The sequence below is a fragment of the Botrytis sinoallii genome, assembly GCF_014898435.1.
Source record: "Botrytis sinoallii strain Bc 23 chromosome Unknown BSIN_017, whole genome shotgun sequence".
Taxonomy (NCBI): domain Eukaryota; kingdom Fungi; phylum Ascomycota; class Leotiomycetes; order Helotiales; family Sclerotiniaceae; genus Botrytis; species Botrytis sinoallii.
This window is the reverse complement of record NW_024066044.1, coordinates 530,984-556,050: the sequence shown is the minus strand read 5'-3', so window position 1 is coordinate 556,050 and position 25,067 is coordinate 530,984. Positions and strand designations below refer to the sequence as shown.

Sequence of the window (25,067 nt, the reverse complement as noted above, 5' to 3'; positions counted from 1 at the left end):
CGGGGGAGCAGGAACACTTTGAATAAACTTGTATTCGCAATAAAGAGTGTTTGATTGTGTTATGCGCAACAATGGAGGTAATCAGACACAACGAGTTGATTAGAGTTCGAAGAGATGTCCATGAGCTTAATATAAACAAACTTTGGTTCAAAACCTTCATACAAGCCACTACAATCACTCTCGGGTTCAAGTCACACAAGTGCAACTTCCAAGATGCAAGAAACACAAAACGTAAAGCGACTCAGTATGACTGGCTTGAGTTAATAGTTCAAACCTCTAGTATTGAAGTGATCTGCCTTATTGTGCTACGCAAACATCGAAATAACGCCCAGATACTACGTCGCTTGATTGCGGACATGAGATATGAGGCGGATTGCAAAAGATAACGTATGATAATGGTTGTGGATGAGAATGGGACACTTGACCAGCAATCACAGCACAGTGTAATATTTCGTGTATGCAGAAGGAGGCTGATAAGGAGGTCATGTTCTAGTCAATTCCGAGGTAGCTGCGCTTCGGGTGGTAGAATAAGTATTGAGGGATATTGCCTACCGAATCAATTAGAGTATCGGTAAGCAAATGTGACAGCAGCAAGTAAGTTTAACTGCGATAACAGTTTCGCCGAGAGCTTTACTTGCTTGGCCATTATTATTTACGGTCCTGAAACATGAGTCCAAAAAATCATCAACTCTGATGTTTGTTCAAGTTGAGGAATTATTACTGAGGTATGAGAAAGGACTCAGTCGAGAAAGAATGGACTGACTAAGCAGACATACATAGAGGGCGTTGATCACGTGTGTGTGAACCTCTCATTCAATTCTTATTATTCACATTCATTTATTATTTCCAGTAACATTTGGGAGGCAGATCAATGCTAATCATCTACAAAATCATGCATCGGAGTATAGTTATTATTTATCAAAATTCTTGTCTATCAGCGCTTTTTGTAACAGGAAGTAAGTAGTTTCTGGATACCAAATATCGAATTGTGGCCTGTGGAGTGGAAGTTCACTCAACTCCCATCAACATGAAGATGCGTAAATATCAATGAGAGATCTATCATGGTCGTTGGCTGCTCACAAGATATTTTGTATCCCAGACTGGATCTTTACCTCTGTCTTTCAGGCGATATATACCTATGAGATCTTCGTCGAGGCAATGAAGTCACAACTTCTGACATCGGTATTACCGAAATGGTCTAGCAAATACACGTCTAAATAGACTAAATAGACTGGGAAACCGAGGTCATATTGAGCATATTAAACACTATAACTTGTGTCTAGTCTAGGAATTTTATGTGTCAGGATCCCGATGTTTCGGCAGTAGCTGTTGAAAGAGCTTGCCATTCCATGCTATCGCTCACCTTCAATGGTTAGGCTGGGTTTAAAGAATGCTTTAACCTCCTCATAACTTATCTTTTGCTTCTTGGTTCATCCAGGAGTGTGTATCTTCAAACCTGTTGCTTGTCGACCAGAAGGTTCCGGGCGGATTACCAGTGACACAGCTCACAATCGAGGGCATCGAAATCACGCTGGCTGTTCTCCATCTTTCGAATATCATTTCAAACGTGAACCAAGATCTGTAGCTGTTTCATTCATAAGTACATAAGTACACACTGAATAGTATAAAAAGATGCTGAATTTGAGACATGTGTGTTGGGCTGAGACTTTATTAAAATTGTTTGCAAAGTTCACAACAAAAATATTCGAGAGCTCTCTTGGATTTTCGTACATCTTTCTACCAATTCCGGCATTCCGAGGATCTTAACCTGTCGTAGCTTGCTATGCTCCTACCCGAACCCCTTGCCAATTTTCAGTCTCCGACCAATCACAAGTCAAGATTGCCAACTCCCAAAAGCAACAACAATAAAGATAGGCACCAAGAATTGACAGTTAACTATTCTAAGGCCTTATACCTCTCACTTCAAACTCTTTTCCTCACATCCAGAACCAACTCGGTGACGTCGAATGATTCTCAACAGCTCTCAGTAAATCCTTCGATCATCAAGAGCTCGAGAAACATCGGGAGGTCTCTTTTCTTTATTTTTCTTTGAATCTAACTTGCCAGTGCCTTTCTACTGAGCTTCAAGATATCTACTTAAACTCTGATTTGCCAAAACTGACAGTATAATCGAAAACCACAAATACCTAAGTACCTTACAAAAGCAGAAAAACACGGCATACCACGCAAAATTTCCAACAAGTCCTTAAATCTCATACCTCTCAACATGTCTTCTGAGTCAGACAGCATCTCTGTCAATTTCAGAGCTGAAAGTTCCCCGGTGCGCCCTACTACACATGAAGTTTTGGTGAACGGATTAGATGTAAGTTTTGTGTTTTTTTTACCCTCAATTCTTGCAACAAACATCCTCTCGATAATCTTCTGGTCAGTATATTCCATGATTTGGAAAATTGGAAACACTGCCTATGGATCAGCTTTAACTTCGATGGCCGTCATTGCCAAATTCAGCCAAACTGGATACTGTTAGATCGAATTCTTTTCAGTCTTCATCCCCACTTCATATCCTAAAAAACGATCTCAGAATTGACTCCTTATACTCTAGACCCCCTCGCCCAAGAAGTTATTGCCAAGCAAGTCTTCAAAAAATAAGAACGCCACACAGAAGAAACAGAAGACGGCAGACAAAATGACCAAAGTCACGACCGTTGAAAAAGATGAAGATGATTCTGATGTCGATAATCCCGGTCGTGAGAATGAAGTCAGCTCATCAGAAGCCGGCACTACCCATGGAAAGACTCTTTCTAAGGCAAAGACTGTCACCAAGAACGAGGATGGTGGCGAAGAAGAAGAAGATGCTGAGGAAATCGTTACGAAGAAACCCGCAGCTGCCCCCAAGTCCAAGTCTTCTAGCACCCACAAGCTAGACATCAAGATCAAGGAAAAAGCCAAACCATCGGATGAAGTAACTCCAAATGTCTCCGATGCTGACACCAAAAAGGCTGCAACAACTACCCAGTCCAAAAAGAGACGTGCGGCTACTTCCACGAACGGTGGAGCTCGCAAGAAAGCCAAGTTACCAGCAAATGCTTACAATCCTGATTGTTATTCCCAGTTGAACAGGGAAGACAAGTTATTGTTTGATCTCAAAACCAAAAACCCAGAGGCTCCATGGAAAGAACTCATTGTTCAGTTTAACCTGGAAATACAGGGTAAACCTGAACTCAAAGCTGATGCGCTTAGAATGAGATGGCCCAGAGTCAAGGCTGCAGCGACCGAGATTGAACATGGTGATGTATGTCGACAATCGGCTCCATATCAATTATATTTCTCTGACGTCTTATGATTGCTAACTTCTCACATCAGATCCAAAAGATGTGCATCTCCAAGCAAGATATGGAAGATCAACTCGAGAATACGAGAGATGAGCTGTTGGCAAAATTTGAAAGAGAGAGAGAAGCTGTGTTGCGAAAATTTAAGACAGAAATGTGGACTGAAATTGCTAAAAACGTTGGCCAAAATGGTGGCAACGAATATGAACCAGCTATTCTGCAAAGAAAGTACGAACTCTATAAGCGCCAGGGTCGTATCGATGACAACGATAAATACTTGGCATGGACTGAGGAGGATGAGAATGGCGTGAAAGCAGAAGCGCAGGATGACGAGGAAGAAGACGTCGATGAAGAAGAAGACAAAGACGACGATGAGCACGAAAATGATGACGAAGAAGAAGCCGGCGCCCAAGAGGATGCAAATGGTAAAGATGAGATCGAAGTCGACATCAAAGGAGAAGATACCAATATGTCTGAAGCCGAAGCTTGAACGACGCCAGAGTTTCGACCACTAGCACTTCAGAGTGGGCCAGACTTCATAATGGAGAGTTTTCATTTTGTGTGGGTATGTTTCGTGGCAGAAAAGCCTAAGCATTGCTAACCTTCAAGATAGCGGAGCTACTCACTCCTTTGCGTTGCTATCGAGATCTTACAGTGCAATCTTCTCCGCTTCTCCTTGAATTTGCTTCTGAGTGTTTATTGATTGGGAAGTAAGCGGTTCATGATGCCTTCACTACTTTTTTTTTTTTTTTAGAATGCATGGGGATTTTCATGGGATTTGTGCTATTTTTTGCTTCGACACTGGTGGCTTTGATTTTGATTTGAAGGTGGCGGATATTGATGGGATGCAGAATGGAGGCATTGGCTGTGACTGACACTTCATCAAATTGCCATAGCACAAATGAAATTGTTTCAGTCTACCAAAAGAAAGTAAAATCTTGGTTCTCATATATCGACTCGCCATGGTGATATGACTCTAGCGTATTCAATATATCTAAGATGATGAATGATTCAAGCTTATCTCTTCTTCTCCCCGAGGTACCTAGGGTGATCATGTCTTGTCTAAATTTGATATCAAAATGGCATCTATCCCGTCTCATGGTCATTCTCTAATATCTTTGGACTGTATTATGATCTCGCACACTTCGACATATCACCTGATACTAAAGGCTCATAAACTGGAGAATCCATGATTTATTTGAAGGAAATGCCAATATAAACAATATGTCATCCCCGATAGCGAGATTAACATATTTTAACGTCATCTTGGCTTATAACATAAGAGTTCGAGACCAGATGAATGTTGATCAATGTATGGCGAATGACTCAACTTTAGGCTCACCAGGCTCATGACCATTATACAAACCAGAAACGGCCATACAGAGAACTCCCAGCCGTGTCAAAAAATTGCATTTGAGAACAAACTCATAAAATCGTAGTCCCCGCCCTCTCCATTGCACCGACCAAAAAATTCCTACTCTTTCTGGCTCATAGCTTGAGGTCTGCCGCAACAATCGCACCAAGAACGCAAATAATCATTCCTCCCAGCCATATCTCCCAGCTTCCATACCCTAGGAGAATTATGCCACGCCCGCCACACCATATCACCCCTTCATTTCCCATCACACCAACCCCGTCATCTGACTCGACTCCGACTCCCATGGATCCACTCCCTCCCCAACTATCGTCTCGACCATCGACAAACTATCCAAACACTGCACTCCGAACCTCTCACATAAAACCTTAACATACCCCTCCTTCCAAAACCCCTTTTCTACACAAACAATCACCTTCTGTCCTTTCCTCTTCAACGCCATCCCCAATTCCAACAATGCCGTCCCTCCCGCCCCTATTTTTCCAGCGCGAACATCCGCTCCTATGAAACCCACTACAACAATATCCGCTAATTCCAAGCCCTCCAGTTCGAAATTCACCTGTGTGACAAATTTTTCATCTGAGGGATCTTCACGCCAAGTCGAGTCCCAGGCGGGGTTGTAGGGGTCGATTATTGTGACTGGTGCAAAGCTGTTTGGTTCGTTGGTAACATTTTTATCATCTGTGGATGTGGAACGAGAGCGGGCCAGAAGGCGATCTGTGAGAACCTCTTGCCAGCGGCTCTCGTCTTTGTTGTAGTTTGTGGTGCCGGAGAGAAAGATTACTGGGTGGGGTAGATTGTAGGGGTCGATGATTTTGCCATTTTCGATCAAGTCTGAAGAGGGGGTTAATAGGATGTTTTGGTTTGGCGACTTGATGGATGTTGACATTGCGCTAGAGATGAGTGTGTTTGCGTACTATTACGATATTGAGTTAGAAAATGATGTAATATTGCCGGACGATTGAGGCTATAGTTTGTTTGATCTGCGTTGCATCGCATCCGCATCTGCATTTGTCCATTGGCCAATCACGAATCCATAAACCTAGTCATATCACGAGATTCGTGAAACATACATCCCATGTGAACCTCCATTATATCATACTCTTGAAGTACCTATATAAAGTATAAATTCAATCATAAATCATCTTATCTCCAATCTATTTATCGATCCTCTAATTCAACTCCATCATCAAATTCGTCTTCTGTCCCTTCCATTATATGTTCATTTCTATGATCTTGCGGGAACCTCGGGCTCCCTCTCCTTCCTATCGTCTCTCCACTTGCAAGTCTAATTCTTCCACCACTAGCACTATGTACTTTATTACCCACCCAAGTTCCCACACTTCTCATTACACCCCATAGCCTTTCTTCATTGTTTGATAAGACGGGACTTCGTTCTTCTCTAAATCCTTCGTTGGCCTCCACTTTGAATTGGTATTTCAGGACGTCTTTAACAGTTACTAGGCCTTCTAGTTTTCCATGGTATTCGATTAAAATTACTCGAGGTCCAATTTTTTGGAATAATTCCATGACGGTTTCCAATGGTAATCGAGGATGGACTGTGACAGGCGTAGAATCTATGAAGCGACTGAAATCGACCGATGATGATGCCATGCCTTCGAATGTTATAGAGGCTGCTGGTGTAGTGGGAGTCACGGGATCCTGAGTTGAATTGTTGTTCGGAGGCGAAAAATAGCATTTTGCCGAAGGAGAGATGGTCCTATCTCGTTTAACACGATCGATTGCGTATCTTAATTCTGTCCGGCCAATGTATCCAACTAAAATATTTGAAACACTATCTTCAACGATCGGGAATCCTTGGTATCGATCTTCAAGGAGCAACTTTTCCAAGTGCCTCATTGTATAGCCAGTTGTCGGCAAAATGACCACATCGCCTGTCATGACTTGAGATACAGGTACACCGAAAGTATGCTCCTCTTTATTGTCGAGGAAAGGAAAACCGTTGAACCAAATCATGCGATCCGCTATACCACCCTTTCCAAAGAATTCAGAGACGGCTTTCGTTACCCCAACAACAATCATAGTTGGAAGGATATAGGTTGTTGCACCTGTAAGCTCGAACATAATAACGACGACGGAGACAGTAATGTGCATGATTCCACTCAAAGCAGCAGCTGCACCAAGGAATGCATATGTTCCTGGTGTAATACAAGGCACATCGGGTTGACATGCAGCAAAAAATACGGAGGCGGGATATGCTTCATGAATCGCCTGGACGAGAATACCGATAGTACGACCAAAGGATGCTCCAATTGCCATGGATGGGACGAAAATTCCAGCTGGAACTTTGCATCCATATGAGATGATTACGAGAAACATTCGAATGATTGTTGCCAAAGTCAATGAAAAGACCATTTTCCATCGGTTCTCTTTATCACAAAGGCCATTGTAATCCTCCGCACCTTCACATTCCAAAAACAAAATCTCCATACTCTCGGTCATATCGATTCGTAAAAACATGTTCGGATAGCAAATCAGAGCGGTTCCAGTCGCAAGTAAAGTCGCTTCGAGTATTGCATACTTGGTGAGATACTTCTTTCGAAATGCTTGTGCTCTTAAATTCCACTTGATCATAAATGCTCCATAAAGTCCACCAAATATACCTAATATGATGTAGAAAATTACCTCGAAAAAATGCCATTCACGATCATAATGAACTTGAAACATGACAAGTTGGCCTGTTCGGAATGGGTTCATTGCTGCAAGAACAGCTGTTGCAACCAATGCGCAGAAATAACTTCGCCACATAGTCTTCAGAGGAAAATATGAGGACATCTCTTCGAGGGAAAACAGAACACCCCCTATTGGGCTACCAAATGCCACAGCAACACCAGCTGCTGCACAAGCACTTAGAATTTCTCGAGTTTTGGAGGCATTTCGTTTATATTTTTCGAAAAGTCTGGAGATGACATTGCCGGTACATACTGCATAATGAACACTTGGTCCTTCTTTACCTACTGATAAGCCAGATGCAATTGCCAGAGGGAGTGCAATTGATTTAATGATCAAAGTCCAGAATCCAAGAAATCCTTTCATGACAAACCCAGCAATGATGCATTTTATTTCAGAAATTCCAGATCCAGCTGCATAAGGGGCGAATGATCTAACGAGACTTGCTGAAGTTAATGCGAATATCGTCTAAAGAGGTCAGTATCGATGCGACTAAGTTAAACAAGAATACCTACAGCGAATAAAGTATAGATCACATAATTGACTGGTGGGAAAGAGCTCCACCTATGCCAATCAGCACATCCTACACTAATTAGCACCATGTTTCTCATCTACTGGTCATAAACATGCCTGTATCTTCTCCCCAGCAACAAAAGCTCTCGTTGAGGTAGAATCCAGTCTTGCAATATCCCAACTTAATATCTGAGAGCCATTCCGTGATTATATTCAAAAATGCAGCATTAAGACCAATTGCAGCGCCTAAACGTTTCGCATCAGCATATTGCCCCTCACCACATTTATACCATTCCGTACCTATAATAGTAACTACAATCCAGGCTTGCGCCGCATCATAAGATTCCCATAATTTATATCTCCAACCCGCATGTCCACCTCTTTCAAAGAAACCCGCAGTTTCTCTCTTTCGAACTTTCCTTCGTATTTGTTCTTTCGCAGCATCTTGAACCCAATCTTGAGAAGTGTCAACTTACTTGTCGCAAACCGGATAAAAGAGGGGTATTACCTATAGTCGTGAAATCCTATTGAATCATGATTAGCATAAGGCTTCCAGAGCCGCAGATTGTAGCGCATAAGGTAGCATCATACCTCATAACGTTTGATTTCCTCGATTTCCTCATCTATCTGACGTTCTGCGACATTCGACACATTGGTAGCCTCGCCTTGTTCAGCACTTGAGACGGCAAAGGATATGCGATGAGAGAAAGAAGGACGTTGGTGGAGGCGCGCTGATGGCACAGAAAAAGAAGATGATCGTGAGTTCATGGCCCCATTTGTATCGACACCATTGTGGGAATTGCAGTCATAATACATAAGAGCTCGATGTTCGAGATGGCTTACTGAGGATAAGCGGTACATGCGGCCGCAAGCGTCGGGTAAAAGCTCTCGGCAGTCAGTCTTTATATCAGCGAAATAACAAGCGACTACCATTTAAAAGAACTCGAACAATTCAGATCTCTTTTTAACATAATATTAAATACTAAAAATTCCAATTTTCAATGTAAAAATTCTACAAACTTCAGTTTAATTTTCTCAGATTTCAACATTCATTTTGAATTGATTTTATAATTCAATAAATAAGTAATATCGAGATAAACTCAAGAAGAGCAGTTTCCGTCTGTTTTTTCACTTGCGTGGAGAATCAATCTCGCTCTATTATCACTTTGTCTAGATTTTGAGGCCTTATGGATAAGTTGCATCTTTTTCTGAGATCACGTTGAGAAGGTTGGGTACCGAAAGCTTTGGGTAGTTTCATCCTACGCAAATTGGTATTTCGCTTCACATACATCTTAATCTTCAATTTTGAGTTGAATGCTACGATTTGATATTTCTACGTGCTTGCTAGCTATCGTACTTTCTCTTCTTCTTCTTAAACTTCTTACCGCATGCCACCTTAATTACAGGTCTTTCGTGCCACTCTTTGAAGTTGTGAGCTGCACATGCTCTGTAGCTTGCTTCGTCCGAAAGTGTCAAGTCTCTGATACATTCTGGGTAATGCTTATCACCATTGACGCATTTATCTTCCAGGACGTGATCATTTTCGAGTACTTCTTTCCGGCTAGCTCGACATATTCTGCGGGAGCGTGAGGCTTCTCCGCTTTCCCCAATGACGTGGGATGGGCGTCTACATGCGTTATTTCCACAAAGCTTGTTCTTAGTGAATTTGCTACTACTCGAAATATAGTTCGCTTCCAGAGCTAATAAGCCTTCCTTGGGTGGCATGCGATTTGAAATGAGCAAGACGACCACCTCATCCAGCATCAACTGCCACTTATGAGTCATTAAGCAATGCTGGCAACCATATTTGAACTCGATTGTAGCAGATGCTATCGCTCCCTCTAGAATGCATTTTGTGGGGTCCGGAAATGCCTTGCTTTCTAGAATCAAGAGATTTTTGCGAATGACGGCGAGAGTTGATTTCTCCTGAATACCTCTTCTGAAACACTCGCCATGATGGGAAGGATGTCTCTCTCCCGAGACCCTTATATGCGACTTGGATTTCTGGAAAATTTCCTCTGCCCATGCCATTTTTCTTAACCCGCCACGCCTTTTCGTTCACGAGAGGTGAAAGGTTCGGTTCTTGCTCGTGTGTAGAATCGTAGTAATAGCCACTTGAGGACCTTTCAACCATATCATCGTCCACTGAGCCATTCTTTGCGGAAGCGTTATCTGCAGCGATGTTTTCTGTGGCACCATTCTCTTCCTTCAGCTGGAACGAATCATGAGTATCGACGTCGGTTCCGTCATTATCATCTTCATCATCATCATCATCATCATCAGAAATTTCGATAATTTCCAGCTTGCGCTTGATACTGCTACCAGAAGCACTCTTTTCCGGGTTAGTTGTGGCTTTCCTGACGTCAACTGCTTCTTCCTTCATAGCCGCTGTGATTGCTTTGATTTCAGTATGGCACATTGGCCCCGCAATGATGATTTCTGTCTGTATTGTTGTTAAGTCCATGTTGCTTTTGCTTTCGCTCGAATTTGTGGTCTTCTGGGGTTCACCACCCTGACTATTGTTGCTCATTAGAACGTGCTGTCTTTCTTTCATCGTCGTCTTCTGTGTATGTGAGCTTGTGATACTCCTCATATCACGTCGCAACGACCATGAAACTTCTTTGCCTTTACTTTGGCGAGACTGAATATCCGGCGACCAACATGAAGTTGGAGCTTCCCTGGGTTCAACAACACTTGCCGTCTTATTTGATGGTAGCGTAGCGTTAGCTTCTTCGGCTGCATTCGTAATAGTGGACGCCCCATCTCCGTTTTCCGCAACCTCCTTGTTTTGACCTTTACCTCCATACGCCATTTCCTCTAAAGTGGACTGCTTCTGCGTCGTCTCATTGTTGGCTTTCTCAATACTTTTTCTTGATATGGCGGTTCCATGTGTATCAGATTGAGTTAGAGTACCAGAACGGAACTTTATAGCAACATATGTTAGCTACTTATTGAGCACACAATGAAGAAATTAGAACTTACTCTGGCAAGAATCTTCAAAGCTTTAATCTGGTCATTTTCTGCAATCCAAAGGGCAAATTCAAGAAGTCCCACTGCATTTCCTTTATCAGGTCGACTTTCGAACTAAATTGATAGTTAGTACAGTCGATGGTGAACGTTTTGAAAGTCTCATATAATGCGTATATGCCTCAAATCAGAGGAAAAGTCCACAAGTGATTTGGACATCTAGAAACATGTGTACACGATGAATAATTTAGACATTCCACCTCATTCAACGCCCTCGAATCTTATACCGAATCACTCACCCTTAAAAGCACATCGGCAGCCTCCCAAATGGATCCATTCGTATGAAAGACAGCAAAACGAATCAGTTCATTGTCAAATCCCAACCCCGCAACATTTTCGATGGTCAACTGGGAAGGTTCTTGGGCAGGCTGCTCCGAGACAGCTCTTTGTGCTAGAGGCTCACTTGCGCTTTTGTTGGGGTCAGTCATGGTGTTTTGTTCTGATTGGACGGCCGAGATCAATTGAGAAAGTCAGCGTGTCCTTTTGCTAGATACGTGACGTGGATTTCTTGCGGAATAATTGTTGAGTGTGTTGTTGTATCTGCTTCGACAATAAGAGCGGAGAATCTGAGGCTGACTTGGTTCAATAGGTTGAAAGGTGGAGGGCACGTAGTGAAAAAAGGGTGGAGAAGAAACTGGTTGAGGCAGGAGAAGCGAGAAAAGTGAACCAAATATGGAAAGGGGAGCGGAATAAAAGTGAATATCTCATTATAATCTAGCTATAGCGTTCTATCACTTATATCACTTCCGGCGATATCGTATAGCATGATTTACAACGTCGTTGCACAATTTAAAGGCCATATACATTGTCGATTTATTGGCTGTTCAGGATACCTTTACAAGAGAAGCTTCATGCATCTCGCTTAGCACAATAATCCTCGACACCATCCTCCATGTTGTGTGCTGCTAGGCCATCATAGATAATCTTTTCCCCACGTCATGATGCCCATCATAACAAATAAACACACACCCGCTCCTACTAACACCGCAGAAGACACAAGGCCTTGCCGTCGCTGGAATGGAATATCATAGCCCTTGCTGACTTCAAAACAAAACTGAATAATAAAACTCGTAGCAGAAAAGAAATGTTGTAATGCGCAGAAGGCCAGCTTCGAATGTCTTTTTGAGTGCAGGTGCGCCGACGGAGTATTGTTTAACCCAAGTCGGGGCGATGTCGAAATAAAAGACTCTTCACCTACTTCGAACGTCAAGAAGATTGCTAAGTCGCCTGACAAATTTCTAATAAACTTCATTTAGTCTCGAACTGAGTGATGACGCTGATAATTTGATCAAGCCAAGAGCAAAAATCGAGAGTCATTTTACAGGACATGGGAGTTTCCATGTGAACCCTAATATGTGAGCTGGCGTGCCAACAAGTTTGGAATGAGTACTTTCCTCTGTCGTTGAACCAGTAGGCAGACATGGCGGGTTATGAGGAAGACGATCAGTTCCACCTTGACAAGAATAACCAAGTCTATTCCGGGCATTGGCGCGACATCTTCGACGTGCTTCAATAGTAGCTGCGTTCTCATCTAAAAAGTGCGATGGACGGGAACAAAACTGGCTATCACAAATGGTATTGTGGTAGCTCTGATTGAACCATGACTTAATCTCATCTATTGTGGGCGAACTTTTCCGTGCACCAATAGGGCCAAATTTTCGTAGAGAAATTCTCCACCTGTGCTTACCTTTAACACAAGTACATCCGTTGGTAAGCAATCTAATGTCTGGATGAGATCTGTCACCACCCTTCCTAATCAAACATGAATATATGCTGGGGAAAAATTCTCTCTCAATATCCATGATCCGCTGATGAATAAAACTCCAATTCTCGTCGATTTTTATCGCCTTTATGAAACAATCTTGGTCTTTAACCGCTCTGGCCGACTGAGATTCATGGCGTGGCCGAGCTGTAAGTGGTTTTTGGAGGTGTCGTAAAAGACTTTCTGCCCATTGATCGGGGGGTTCTTCGAGGTCATTGTCATTTCCCAGCTCAGGCATTTCTTCACCGACCTGGTTATGAGCACATTCGAACAATGTCTTCGTTTTGTTAACTATGGAACATTATCGGCATGGTATCCAAATGATACAGAGGTTGACACACCTGACCTGCCATTTTTGATAAACTCTTGCAGCTTGCCACCTTCAACATCATCAGCATAATGATCATCGGAGGAGTTATCGTCGAAGGAGTCATCAAGATCAGCGTTCCTACCACTGCCATCATCGTTATAATCATTGTTGCCAGCACCGACACCTTGATCATCAACGACATTCGAGTCATTCTCAATGGGGTCGATTGTCTCGTCCTTTTGTTCCGTCAACAAATCGTTCTCTACAGTTTCTTCAACTTTCACCAGAGTGTCCACAAGTGATCCATTAGGCTTTGAATCGTTTGGTGAAACTTTGTGTGTGGAAGGATCCGGAGTTCCCTCTGTCTTAATATCATTGCCATTCAGATTGACAATCTTCTTGTTGTGTTCCATTAGAACATTAGTTTTTACAGCCACTTCACCACTCGCACGAGCTTCCACGAAAGACTCATTGGGTTTTGTTCTCTTTGGTACACTTCCTTGCGAGACAGGAGTACGGAGATTGATCCTTTTTATACCATATCGAATAGGACTGGTGTGACTTGCTGGTGGCTTTTCCTTGGCCGCAGGTCTTTGTCGAAACTAAAATCTTGTTAGCTGAAAGTTTGTAAGGATTAGTTGATGCTTGAGCAATAAGAACATGCCTCAGCTATTGACTTCACGGCCTGGACGCGATTGTTACTTGATGCCCACAGGGCAAGGTTCAGAAGGTTCGAGTTGATATTGAGTTGGTTGAGCCGAGACTCGAGCTGTTTTCTATCTTAACATCTCAAATTCAGAGCAAGATTAGGGGACCTAAGCTACCGACCTCTAGCAAATTGTCTACGGCGTCGAATAAATCATCATTTGAATGGTACACAGCAAAATTAATTCTCGATCGAACGCTGGGCTGTAGAGCGTTTCAATGGTCAAGTCGCCATCTTTAGGAGAAGTCGCAATCTTATGTTTAGGCATGGGTAGTTTTGGAAGATCCGCGAGAGAGGTGTGGTGAATTATAACACCCAACAGAAGAAAGACGAGTCGACAAGCCTCGTGGATGCTTTTGGAAGCTTTCGAAACAAACAAACACGCATGCAAAATCTAGTAGGCAAACGCTGGTAATGTGTTCTATTGGATATTAAATAACGTGTTATCACGTGAAGCTGCAGTTTTCCGCTCATCTAGGACTTTCTTCTCAATGTAACATGAAATCCTTGTGGGTCCACTTCTCTGTAGCCTTTCTCTTTGCCTTCTTTGCGAAGCTAATAGGACGTCTGCTCTCGACTTTTCCACGAACCAACATATTTCTGTACCTATCTTTCAACAAGTTACCCTCGGGTTTCAGTAATCTCAATGATTCTTGCAGCTCATCTGGTAGGACGAGCTCGAGGTCCCTCTCTGGCAAAGAAATCTTTCCCAATTTTCTTCTTCGCAGTTCCATATCATCGCCTTCACTACTATCGTCTTCCACCACCGTCAACGAGCGAGCCTTTTCTTTCTCCGCAAGAGCCTTGGCCAATTTCTTGATTTGTGCAGCTTGTTCTTCTTTCTTTTTGTTATGAGCAGCCATTTTTGCTTTCCTTTCCTCTTCCTTTCTCCTCTTTATCCTATTTCGCTGCGCTTGAGTTTTCCTCTCAGGCCTCTTAGCGTTCAAACGAACATCTTCTGCGCCACTCTCAAAACCTTCCCAAGCAGAATCTTCTTCCCACTCTGACATATCTGCTCGCGCTTCCGCAGCTTCTGCCTCGGCCGCAGATCTATTCGCTGCTTCTCGCTTTTTCTGTTCTAACTCAATAGCAGCCAATCGTTTCTTCTCCGCTGCAAGTTCCTTCTCTCCTTCAGTCGTTAATCTCTCTTCGTAATCTGTGAATACTGGGTTGTAACTGTATCCTCCTTCCGGCTTTTTAACTGCAGGAATATCCTTTCCACTGGCTGCCAACGAAATTGGCTTTTGCTTCCATGAACTGGGGATTGTTGTCTTTTTTGCTTTCTCGAGAAATGAGAATCTGGGATCTTGTTTCGCTTCTTCTATGTCCTTCTGCTCATCCCAAGGATCGAATGAAGCTTCCGTGACTTCAACCGTCTTCTCTTGATGTCCATCGGCAATTTTGCGTAGTCGAGTAAGCTCTTTGTGTGAAATATAACCAGTTCTTTGGCGCTTCGATTCGATAATACCATCGGTAGTACCTTGTCCTGGGCGCTTCTTCATCGACACTGCTGGAACAGCAGAGCGTTGAGCAATGATTTCATCGGCTTTGAGTGGCTTGGAGGCTTTCAAGTATTTCTTCGGTATCGCAGCATCTCCAGCAGTATCCAAGGTGAAAAGATCAGCGGAATCCTTCTCAGCAATAACTCCACTGCAATTGAATTAGTGATATGTAAATGATAGATTTACAGATGGTCTCTTACCCTGCAATCAATTCATCTCTGACTTCATCCAAACCTTCTTGGACTTCTGTAACATCGACATTCTTTCTCCAAGCTTTCTTTCCTTTCCTTGACTTTTGATTGTGTTGTTGAGGAGCATCTTTAGAGCCCGCAAGTGGTTTAAGGACAGGCATTTTGTTACTGTTGTGTTGCTGAGACTTTGGAAATTCTGGCGATTGCGAGAAAAATAATTTTGAGATTACGATAATTTTTCTGATAGCTACGGTAGCCTGTTCGAGCCAAAGGCCCAGCCTCGGCCGCCTCCAACAATTTACGGTCAGGCTATTGAAGCAAGCTTCTGAAAGTCGTCCTCCTTTGTTAAAAAGGCGATACCGAAGTAAATTCACGACTTTCAGAGATTCCCTGAAATAATCTTAATCAATTAATATAAACTTCTTGACCGTCTTCATATTCTGGAACTTCAAAATGGCGCAAGCAACTGGAACTTACAATAATCCCCTGAAGAAGTTCAAGTACGTTGTTCTCTGTCTTGTCTAATACCACATCACTAATTATGATTGCAGATTGGTCTTCCTTGGGGAGCAAAGCGGTATGAACTTCATGCGGTATTCTATATGGTTGACTAGTTAATAATGAATTGCAGTTGGCAAGACTTCTCTTATTACACGTTTCATGTACGACTCTTTCGACAACATGTACCAAGCAACGATTGGTATAGATTTCCTCTCTAAAGTGAGCATTCTCCGAGAACCAAGTCTATAGCAATAAGTCTAATACTCTCTTCAGACTATGTACCTGGAGGACAGAACTGTGCGATTACAATTATGGGACACTGCTGGACAAGAGAGATTTCGAAGCTTGATTCCTTCATACATCCGCGATTCTAGTGTAGCAGTGGTGGTTTATGATATTTCAAGTACGATGTTATATTTGTCTTTCAAACTACACACTCTAATGTCTTGTTAGATCGAAAATCGTTCCAAAACACAAGGAAATGGGTGGACGACGTCAGAGGAGAACGAGGAAACGATGTCATTATTGTATTGGTTGGCAACAAGACAGATTTGAACGACAAAAGAGAAGTAACCACAAGCGAGGGTGAAGAGGAGGCAAAGAAGAACAACTTGATGTTCATTGAAACGAGTGCAAAGCTGGGCCACAACGTGAAGACTTTATTCAGGAGGATAGCTCAGGCTTTGCCTGGGATGGAAGGCGCTGATAATGCAGCGACGCCGAACCAAAGTAAGTTTGAATGTGGCCAACGGCATTGGTGTGGCAGTTGCTAACCGTGGAAATAGTGATTGATGTCAACGTCAACCCAACTCCTGCAAGTCAAGAAGGGTGTGCATGTTAAACGAGGAAAGTAATAATGGGAGTAATCAAATTCTTTTCGATGCTTGTCTTAATTGGGACTTTGAAAGGATTAGGAGCATAGCATTTCACAGCGTATTTATATGATATCGATAGCGTACATCTTTGGCGTACCTACTTAATGAGCTCTTGAAGTTATTGTAGACTAGAGGTAGAAAGCTAAGTGATCAGATTCTGGAATAAATGAACACACTTTACCTCACTGAGTCTTCCGTTATGAGCCCCCAAGGATGTATTAGATGTTGATCTACTGACCTGACAGTTTTTAAGCCTCTCGCAAGCAATCCCATGATTTCAATGATAACGCGACCCTCTCCGAACGGACAGAAATAGCTGAACACAAAAATTCTACACCGCAATCTAAATTTGATATCAAAAAACAATCAAGTGATGTTTCTTTTTGGAATTCCTTAATCCATCCAATAATCTTCCAAATAACAATTCTTCTTCTTCATTTCACAAGAATTCAAAATTTGAACATAAATTTAGGTCTGATTTTAATTTAAGAGCGACTTTCAAATTTGCTCTTTTGTTTGCGGACCTGCTGTTCGGTCTTCTTGTCCATCGCGAGCCCCTTTAAGATTGTGCCGATCCAAATATAGGTGATAGCTTACATAAGCAATACCAATCCGAAGACCCGAAAAACCATCTTCCAAGTTATCAATCAGGAATAACTTTGTATCTTTTCTTTTGGCGCATTGTCGAATCTTTTTACTTCTCGTCGCAACACATTGACGAGTCAAATTCCTACACACCTATACAATTTCATGATGGTCTCTTTACCGCGATGGGTGCGGGTTCCTCGCCCCAGGGTAGGTAGTCTCTATTTATCAATCTTTTGTCGTCCATGGCAGAAAGAGCAATATTAATTAGTGAACAGACTTTCCTATATCTCATGACTTTACGTACCGGAACAGAGATGATTTCATTATCAATGATCTTCAATAAAGTTACTGGTTTTTACGGTCTTCTCGCAGTGCTTGCCGGCTTGAAGTTGTCGCCTTTACAACTTTCACTGTACATATATTCCGTCGCGGCTCTCGCACTTACCGCGTTCCTCATGCCTCACATCCGCAAACAAACACCGTTTCAATGCTTAGCCCTCGCATGGTTTTACTTGTTCGACACGATCATCAACACCGCCTTCACCACCGCATTCGCAATAACATGGCTCCTAGCCGTAAGCGCCGATCAATCTAATAAGGGTATTTCAAGCGCCGCTCCAGGAGGTAGCACGATTGATGAGACGGCAGGCTTTACAAGCCCAAAATTCAATGTCAGCGCAGTCAACGTTATTGCATCGCCCGCTTCGGGTGCTGGACACGATGCGGTAGCATACAGGACTGCGGCCGGAGCAACTCTTGAGCAGAGTGTTGGGATCGAAGAAAGCGTTCCTAGTATCATCGTCGTTGGAATTCTCACATTGATTCGAGTCTACTTTATTTTGGTAGTTATGGCATATGCTCGACAAGTTTTAAGGCAGAACATGTACTCTGCCTCTTCAACAAAATTACATCTTAACACCGATGGTAGCACCGACGCTCGCGCAGAAAATCCTTTTGCGATAGGCTCGCCACAAGGGCAAGGCTGGAAGGGCAAACTTGGTAGACTCATGGTGAAGGTTGGAGAAGGATATTGGCTTGGTGGTCAAGTAGATGAAGCATGGGTCAAAGGTTTAGATGGACGATTCAAGACCCAAAGAACATTCAATGGACCTCCAGGTACCATAGAAAGAGAAAGAAGAGCGAGAAGTGGAACAGGACCACCTGTTCCTGCCAAGGGCCTCGGCATTGGGAAGTTGTAAGAGTACTTTCAATGTGATGATTCGTCGTTTGGGCAGTGAGGAATAAATATGATAGATGGATTTCTATTGTGTTGGTACGATGATGTAAGCTGTATAGGAAAGCAATGGTGTAAACTGGAGGACGTCATTGGCATGCCATTCTGTTGATACATTTCAGAAGAGCTTGACGATCAATCTTTCGTAACCTCTAAGCTGGAAGAGGTTTTCATAGTACATATGGCGTTCTTTGGGTACATTGGTAGGGGGTGCTTGCAAGCAGTCAAACTTTTTTTTGGCGGATTCTCGAATTGCTTATGGTCATGGAATAGGAAATCATTGATGACGGCAATTACTATTATATAATGATTTAGGAATTAATGCAAATTGATAGTTGCAACCTGTGAAAACATCTCGTGTTCGGGTTCCAAGTCCAGTTCAACTTTCTTGCCACCAATATTGGCCTCATTTCGAAGCTTTCAAAGCCCGAATCCAACGAGGCAACCAAGAAGCATTCAAGCGTCAAACCAACAACGCTTTAAAAGTAGACCAGGCACAAAACAAGACATCAACACGGGCTTTACTCGGAAAGTGCCTTATACTAGAGTGAATAAAAGCATTTCGGGATTCTTCTCCCTGGTTAATTTTGATATTCTCACCATCAAATATTTTGATCAGCATCGATGGCGTGCTCAGTTGTGGCTGGTGTTTTCCTTCAAAGCCGTTTTAGATGACAAACGATACTTTTGTTGATTTCTAATTGGTCAATCACTGGTCCCTTTCTCCATGATTTTATGTCCCAAACCCTTCCATTCCCTCACTATCCCCTCTGTTTACTACATACACTTGTTGACTATACCATAAATGACAATAAATCCACTGATTGCCGCTGGTCAAATGCACTTGATAGCCTCGATAGCCTCGATAGCCTCCAATATCTAAAGATATACCCTTGTATCATTCGCCGAATATCGCATCACATTAATGGCCCTAGGAGGAGGCACTTGATTAGGACGGGAGAAAAATATATTTGATCATGTCGTTCCTCTTTCGCAGACTCGAGAACACCTCTAATACTTCATCTCATTCTCATTCTTTTAACAAAATGGCGACGAATTCAGGAAAGATTCGTACACCTGAAGAAGCTGGTATGTTCATACTCTCCGTGCTATCAGTTCTATCTATCAGTTCCACAACCCTGTTATGCGGCACCTTTCCCCTCCATTCACCCCCCCCCCCCCACTTCAAGAGATTCTATGACACTGATTTTGTTATTTACCATGAATAGTGGCAAGAATTGCATATTTGTCCAGCGATGTAATCATTTCTGTGCAGCCTGCTCATTCAATTGAGTCGGAGTTCTCTTCACATTTACACAGATATGCAGGAAGAAAGGATCTGAGTCTTGTTGCTGCGAATGAGAGTGGTGTTCCAGAGGTAAGTTATGCCAGGTTACATTCCTCCAGTGTGAATTAAAGTATTAACGTGATATTCATCTAGTTACAAACGATTCCACACAACAATGATCCTTTATTATCAGTATTCACACCAATCCGCAATGGAAAACTTGTTACAGTCACTACAAGTTCCTCAATCCTCGTTTCTTCCGTACCCCACCTATACAGACTCGCCAACTTCCCAGTGGTCATTCACGTCTCATTACAACCCTCGCAGTATCCAGATTACTCTTCGATAACTTCGATACGAAATTCTGGCTTCACATTTTTACAATCCGAGACATTACAGGAGGCACAAGACATTGCTGTGACTGCACATGCTCTTGCTATCAAGTCAGGAAAAGGTGTCATTCATTTCTTTGATTCCAGATCGGCAGCCAACGATGAGGATGTTGATTTCGAGGATCCCAATGTTGTTTCAAAGATACTGAATATCGATTCCGTGAGAGTGTTTCAAAGTAGCAAGATTGGAGGTTCTAGCATATATGCCGATGATGGAAGAATTGCAACTATTTCCGAAAACGTTGCAACAGGCGTCACTTCTGGAGGGGAGATTAGTACCGAGTCTGCTGTACCAGGCCAGACAACCACTGAAGTACCATCTAAGGCTTCATCTGTAGGGTCTTCCAAATCTTCTTCAGTACGAGCAAGCAGTGTGGATAGCAGTGCTTCTTCTGCTACAACTGTTGATGCGCCAAATGCACGCGCTGTAAGCTCGGACGATATTTACAACTTTGTCTCTGGCATTTGGGATCAATTGAAATTGATGGTTGGCAGAGAATATACTCCTTTTCAATACACTGGCCCATCGAATGCTGAAAATGCCTTGTTCATTTTTGGATCAGATGTTGGATTGTTTGGCCGAGCAATTGACGAAGGGGCCGACGAAGTTTTTGCAAAAGCTGGTATCATTACTGCACGTTTGTATAGGCCATGGTTGGGCTCCAAACTAATTGAGGCGATTCCTAGATCTATTAAGAGAATCGCTGTTCTCGAGCAAATTAGAAGAAAGACAACTAAATGGGGACCTTTACTTTTGGATTTACTTACCACGCTCAAATCGGGACCTGGAGGCGGTGTAGAAGTTATCGTTGGACACCAATTGGGATTTATTGAACCGGATACAGTTCGACAAGCACTCCGTGGTGTTGTACAAAATTTGATTTCCGAGAAGCCGGTTCAGAACTTGGAGGTCGGGAATCCCGATGGACCTAATGAATCTTCAAGCGGGTCTGCTTTAAGCCAACCAAAAGTCGAGTCTGCTTATATGAAGATCTTGGACCAGGTCTTCGGCAAGAGACTTCATTTGGCAAATCAAATCGATTCCCAAAATGCTGGTATCTCGTCCACTGTTGCGTCAAATCCAGAATTTGGTTTTGGTTCTCTTTTAGCTAGAAAGGAGCATCGCCAAAGGTTTACCGAGGAAATTAAGGAGGCGGCCCAATCTAAAGACTTCATCACAGAAGCACCTAAATCATGGCTATCAAAATGGTCTGCAGGTGCCAGTGATGATTTGGCAGACGAAATCATTGCTCGTCTTGAAACAGATGGATCTGCATTATCACGAAACTTACTGTCCAAGAAGGGATTATTCCGCAAGGAATCTCCTTGGCTTGTTGGCTCTGATGCTTGGGCTTACGACCTTGGCAACTCTGGTGTACACCACGTCATTGCATCCGGTGAAAATGTCAACATGCTCATCATCGACTCCACACCATACTCTGAGCGCTCAGCCGCTGATGCCGAAAGAAGAAAGAAGGACATTGGTCTTTATGCTATGAACTTTGGTAACGCTTACGTTGCATCTGTTGCTGTGTATAGTTCTTATACTCAAGTGCTACAAGCAATGATTGAGGCAGATCAATTCAATGGCCCATCTGTCGTCGTTGCTTACCTTCCATACTTCAAAGAAAATGATTCTCCTCTTACAGTTCTCCAAGAAACTAAGAAGGCGGTCGACCTCGGCTACTGGCCATTGTACAGATGGAACCCTGACAATGAAGAAAAGGGCGAAGTCAACTTCTCTCTGGACTCAGAGCGAATCAAGAAGGAACTTAAGGACTTCTTGGCTCGTGATAATCATCTCACTCAGTTGATGAAGAAGCATCCCCAATTCTCATCCAATCTTTCCGAAGATTACGGTACAGAAGTTCGTGCTTTACAGAAGAGAAAGGCCAAGGATGCATACAATGAGCTTCTTGAGGGTATGCTCGGTGCACCCCTGACTATTCTCTTTGCTTCGGACAATGGCAACGCTGAATCTCTATCAAAGAGATTGGGTAACAGAGGTAAAGCCCGTGGCTTGAAGACAATCGTCATGGCTATGGAGGATTATCCCATCGAAGATCTTCCCACTGAAGAAAACATTGTCTTCTTGACGAGTACTGCTGGTCAAGGAGAATTCCCACAAAATGGTCATGCATTCTGGGAAGCCATCAAAGATAACACCGACTTGGATCTCGCATCAGTCAATTACTCTGTTTTCGCTCTCGGAGATAGTCATTACTGGCCTCGCAAAGAAGACAAACACTACTATAATAAGCCAGGAAAGGATCTCGATCGTGTCTTGGCAAATCTCGGTGGAAAGCGTCTTGCTGATGTTGGACTGGGTGATGATCAGGATCCAGATGGATACCAAACTGGTTATCAAAACTGGGAACCTATCATTTGGCAATCTCTCGGAGTCGACAAAGTTGAAGGTCTTGAGCCTGAAGCTCCACCGATTACTAACGAGGACATTAAGATCGAGTCCAACTACCTCCGTGGTACCATTGAAGAAGGATTAAAGGATATGTCAACTATGGCCATTTCTGCCGCTGATCAACAATTAACTAAGTTCCACGGTACGTATATGCAAGATGACCGTGATCTTCGAGATGAACGCAAGGCACAAGGCCTCGAGCCTGCCTATTCTTTCATGATTCGTTGTAGATTGGCTGGTGGTGTTGCCACTCCAAAGCAATGGATCCAAATGGATGATGTTAGCAACGAATTCGGAAACGAGACCATGAAACTTACCACCCGTCAAACCTTCCAATTCCACGGTGTCATCAAAACCAAGCTCAAGGGAGCCATGCGTGGTATTAACAAATCTTTGATGACCACCATCGCTGCATGTGGTGATGTCAACCGTAACGTCATGTGCAGTAGTTTGCCAACTGGTTCAAAATACCATAAGCAAGTTCATGCTATTTCTAAGAAGATTTCCGATCATCTTTTACCATCTACAACTGCTTATCACGAAATTTGGATCAAGGATGAAGATGATAAGAAGGTTCAAGTAGCTGGCGAAGCTGTTCAAGATTATGAGCCTCTCTATGGTCCTACTTATTTGCCAAGAAAGTTTAAGATCACTATTGCCATCCCACCACACAACGATACTGATGTATATGCCCACGATGTTGGTCTTATTGCTATCAAGGGTGAAGATGGTAACTTGGCAGGATTCAATCTTCTCGTCGGTGGTGGTATGGGTGTTACACATAACAACAAGAAAACATATCCTCGAACTGGAAGTAACCTTGGATATGTGTCCAAGGAACAAGCTCACATCGCTTGTGAGAAGGTCATGCTTGTTCAGCGTGATCACGGTGATCGCAAGAACCGAAAACATGCTCGTCTCAAGTACACTGTTGATGATATGGGTGTCGATGTTTTCAAGGGCAAGGTCGAAGAATTATGGGGCCAGAAATTCGAGAAGGCTAAGCCATTTAAATTCCAAAGCAACATCGACACATTCGGCTGGGTTAAGGATGAGACTGGATTAAACCACTTCACTCTGTTCATCGAAAACGGTCGTATTGAAGACACTGCCGACTTCCCAATGAAGACTGGTCTTCGAGAAGTTGCTAAGGTTCACAAGGGTGAATTCAGATTAACTGGTAACCAACATTTGATCCTCAGCAACGTTGCCGATGAAGACCTCCCAACGATGAAAGAGATGTTAGCTAAATACAAGCTTGATAATGTTTCTTTCTCCGGAATGCGTCTTTCTTCCTCCGCATGTGTCGCTTTCCCAACATGTGGTCTTGCCATGGCTGAGTCCGAACGTTATCTTCCACAACTCATTACCAAACTCGAAGGCGTGATTGAAGAAAATGGCATGCGTCAAGATTCTATCGTTATGCGTATGACAGGATGTCCTAACGGATGCGCTAGACCTTGGTTAGCCGAAGTTGCTTTCGTGGGTAAAGCCTATGGTGCATATAACATGTATCTTGGAGGTGGATATCACGGTCAACGTCTCAACAAACTCTACAGAAGCAGTATCAAAGAAGAAGAAATTTTGGAGATCATGAAACCATTATTGAAGAGATACTCATTGGAAAGAGAGGAGGGCGAGCACTTTGGAGATTTCTGCATCAGAATTGGTATGATTAAAGAAACGACTGAGGGAAAGACTTTCCATGATGATGTGAGTACTTCTGTTCTTTAATAAATGACTGAGATTTGTCCTAACGTTGATATTAGGTCGCCGAGGAGGAATCCGACGAAGAATGAAGATATGATTGATTGATTGATTGAATAAGATTCCAATAGAATAGTCCTTTCTACACTGCACGTGCGCATGGCGTTTCAACGGGTTTAAAATTACCAAATGATTTCTGTTACTCTTCTTTTCTTGTTCATATCTTCACAGATATGCTATGAATGTATTTCAAACAAAGTTTGGCACTCAACTGCACATCCGATGGGGTTGGTTAGTTTTCTCAATCTGTACATATTTGAGTCACTGGCAGCATTGTCTTCTTAGATTCAAATTAAAATGTACATTACAAAATTCAGGAAGAAATTTGACATCTAAATTGTCTTTTCAGTACTTTATGATGCCGTCACAGTCGAGGACAAGCCAAAGTCAAAGAGTCGAACTTTGAGTGAATTTTATCATGGCTTGGAGATGGGCAATGACTGCAAAGATCGTTGAGGCATTTCATATCAAAGTCAAGTAAAAGGAGGATGCAATTCATAATGGGATGGATTGGTGCTCTCATGGCGCAACATTCAGGTAAGATTTTATCAGTTTTGTTAATGGAGTGATCCTTTGATTTCCTACAGTAGACTTTGAATCTGTTGAATTGCTTAGGGACGACATTGATGAACTGAA

General features: G+C 42.8%; 8 protein-coding genes across 8 annotated transcripts; 4 read left to right on the top strand and 4 right to left on the bottom strand.

The window, feature by feature from the left end:
• Positions 1–2,227: 2,227 nt before the first annotated feature.
• Positions 2,228–3,780, top strand: EAF02_008845 (uncharacterized protein; the record flags this gene model as incomplete). The annotated part of the gene is made up of 3 exons (XM_038904893.1): positions 2,228–2,323; positions 2,564–3,253; positions 3,325–3,780. The coding sequence occupies 3 exons, from the start codon at positions 2,228–2,230 to the stop codon at positions 3,778–3,780; spliced, it is 1,242 nt and encodes a 413-aa protein (XP_038755303.1).
• Positions 3,781–4,912: 1,132 nt separating this feature from the next.
• Positions 4,913–5,554, bottom strand: EAF02_008844 (uncharacterized protein; the record flags this gene model as incomplete). Its single annotated transcript, XM_038904892.1, has 1 exon — positions 4,913–5,554. The coding sequence occupies one exon, from the start codon at positions 5,552–5,554 to the stop codon at positions 4,913–4,915; it is 642 nt and encodes a 213-aa protein (XP_038755302.1).
• A 272-nt stretch (positions 5,555–5,826) lies between these two features.
• On the bottom strand, positions 5,827–8,637 carry EAF02_008843 (uncharacterized protein; the record flags this gene model as incomplete). The annotated part of the gene is made up of 6 exons (XM_038904891.1): positions 5,827–7,824; positions 7,872–7,939; positions 7,987–8,115; positions 8,170–8,325; positions 8,378–8,393; positions 8,461–8,637. 6 exons carry the CDS (start codon positions 8,635–8,637, stop codon positions 5,827–5,829), a joined length of 2,544 nt encoding a protein of 847 aa, XP_038755301.1.
• A 1,006-nt stretch (positions 8,638–9,643) lies between these two features.
• EAF02_008842 (uncharacterized protein) lies at positions 9,644–11,324 on the bottom strand (the record flags this gene model as incomplete). Its single annotated transcript, XM_038904890.1, has 3 exons — positions 9,644–10,792; positions 10,852–10,953; positions 11,136–11,324. The coding sequence occupies 3 exons, from the start codon at positions 11,322–11,324 to the stop codon at positions 9,644–9,646; spliced, it is 1,440 nt and encodes a 479-aa protein (XP_038755300.1).
• A 257-nt stretch (positions 11,325–11,581) lies between these two features.
• EAF02_008841 (uncharacterized protein) lies at positions 11,582–15,528 on the bottom strand (the record flags this gene model as incomplete). The annotated part of the gene is made up of 6 exons (XM_038904889.1): positions 11,582–12,949; positions 13,000–13,570; positions 13,682–13,744; positions 14,056–14,095; positions 14,173–15,324; positions 15,377–15,528. The coding sequence occupies 6 exons, from the start codon at positions 15,526–15,528 to the stop codon at positions 12,210–12,212; spliced, it is 2,718 nt and encodes a 905-aa protein (XP_038755299.1). The 3' UTR covers positions 11,582–12,209.
• Positions 15,529–15,820: 292 nt separating this feature from the next.
• Positions 15,821–16,709, top strand: EAF02_008840 (uncharacterized protein; the record flags this gene model as incomplete). The annotated part of the gene is made up of 6 exons (XM_038904888.1): positions 15,821–15,867; positions 15,919–15,944; positions 15,999–16,087; positions 16,142–16,271; positions 16,322–16,597; positions 16,654–16,709. 6 exons carry the CDS (start codon positions 15,821–15,823, stop codon positions 16,707–16,709), a joined length of 624 nt encoding a protein of 207 aa, XP_038755298.1.
• A 787-nt stretch (positions 16,710–17,496) lies between these two features.
• On the top strand, positions 17,497–18,530 carry EAF02_008839 (uncharacterized protein; the record flags this gene model as incomplete). Its single annotated transcript, XM_038904887.1, has 2 exons — positions 17,497–17,538; positions 17,607–18,530. The coding sequence occupies 2 exons, from the start codon at positions 17,497–17,499 to the stop codon at positions 18,528–18,530; spliced, it is 966 nt and encodes a 321-aa protein (XP_038755297.1).
• Positions 18,531–19,301: 771 nt separating this feature from the next.
• On the top strand, positions 19,302–24,779 carry EAF02_008838 (uncharacterized protein). Its single transcript, XM_038904886.1, has 4 exons — positions 19,302–19,654; positions 19,795–19,943; positions 20,007–24,377; positions 24,434–24,779. Exons 1-4 carry the CDS (start codon positions 19,543–19,545, stop codon positions 24,461–24,463), a joined length of 4,662 nt encoding a protein of 1,553 aa, XP_038755296.1. The 5' UTR covers positions 19,302–19,542; the 3' UTR covers positions 24,464–24,779.
• The last annotated feature ends 288 nt before the right edge of the window (positions 24,780–25,067 follow it).

Excerpts from the sequence above, each read along its gene's own strand:
- EAF02_008838 (XM_038904886.1), top strand. The coding sequence starts at position 19,543 with ATGTCGTTCCTCTTTCGCAGACTCGAGAACACCTCTAATACTTCATCT. Across the intron at positions 19,655-19,794 it reads TCGTACACCTGAAGAAGCTG|TGGCAAGAATTGCATATTTG; the intron begins GTATGTTCATAC and ends TACCATGAATAG. Across the intron at positions 19,944-20,006 it reads ATGAGAGTGGTGTTCCAGAG|TTACAAACGATTCCACACAA; the intron begins GTAAGTTATGCC and ends ATATTCATCTAG.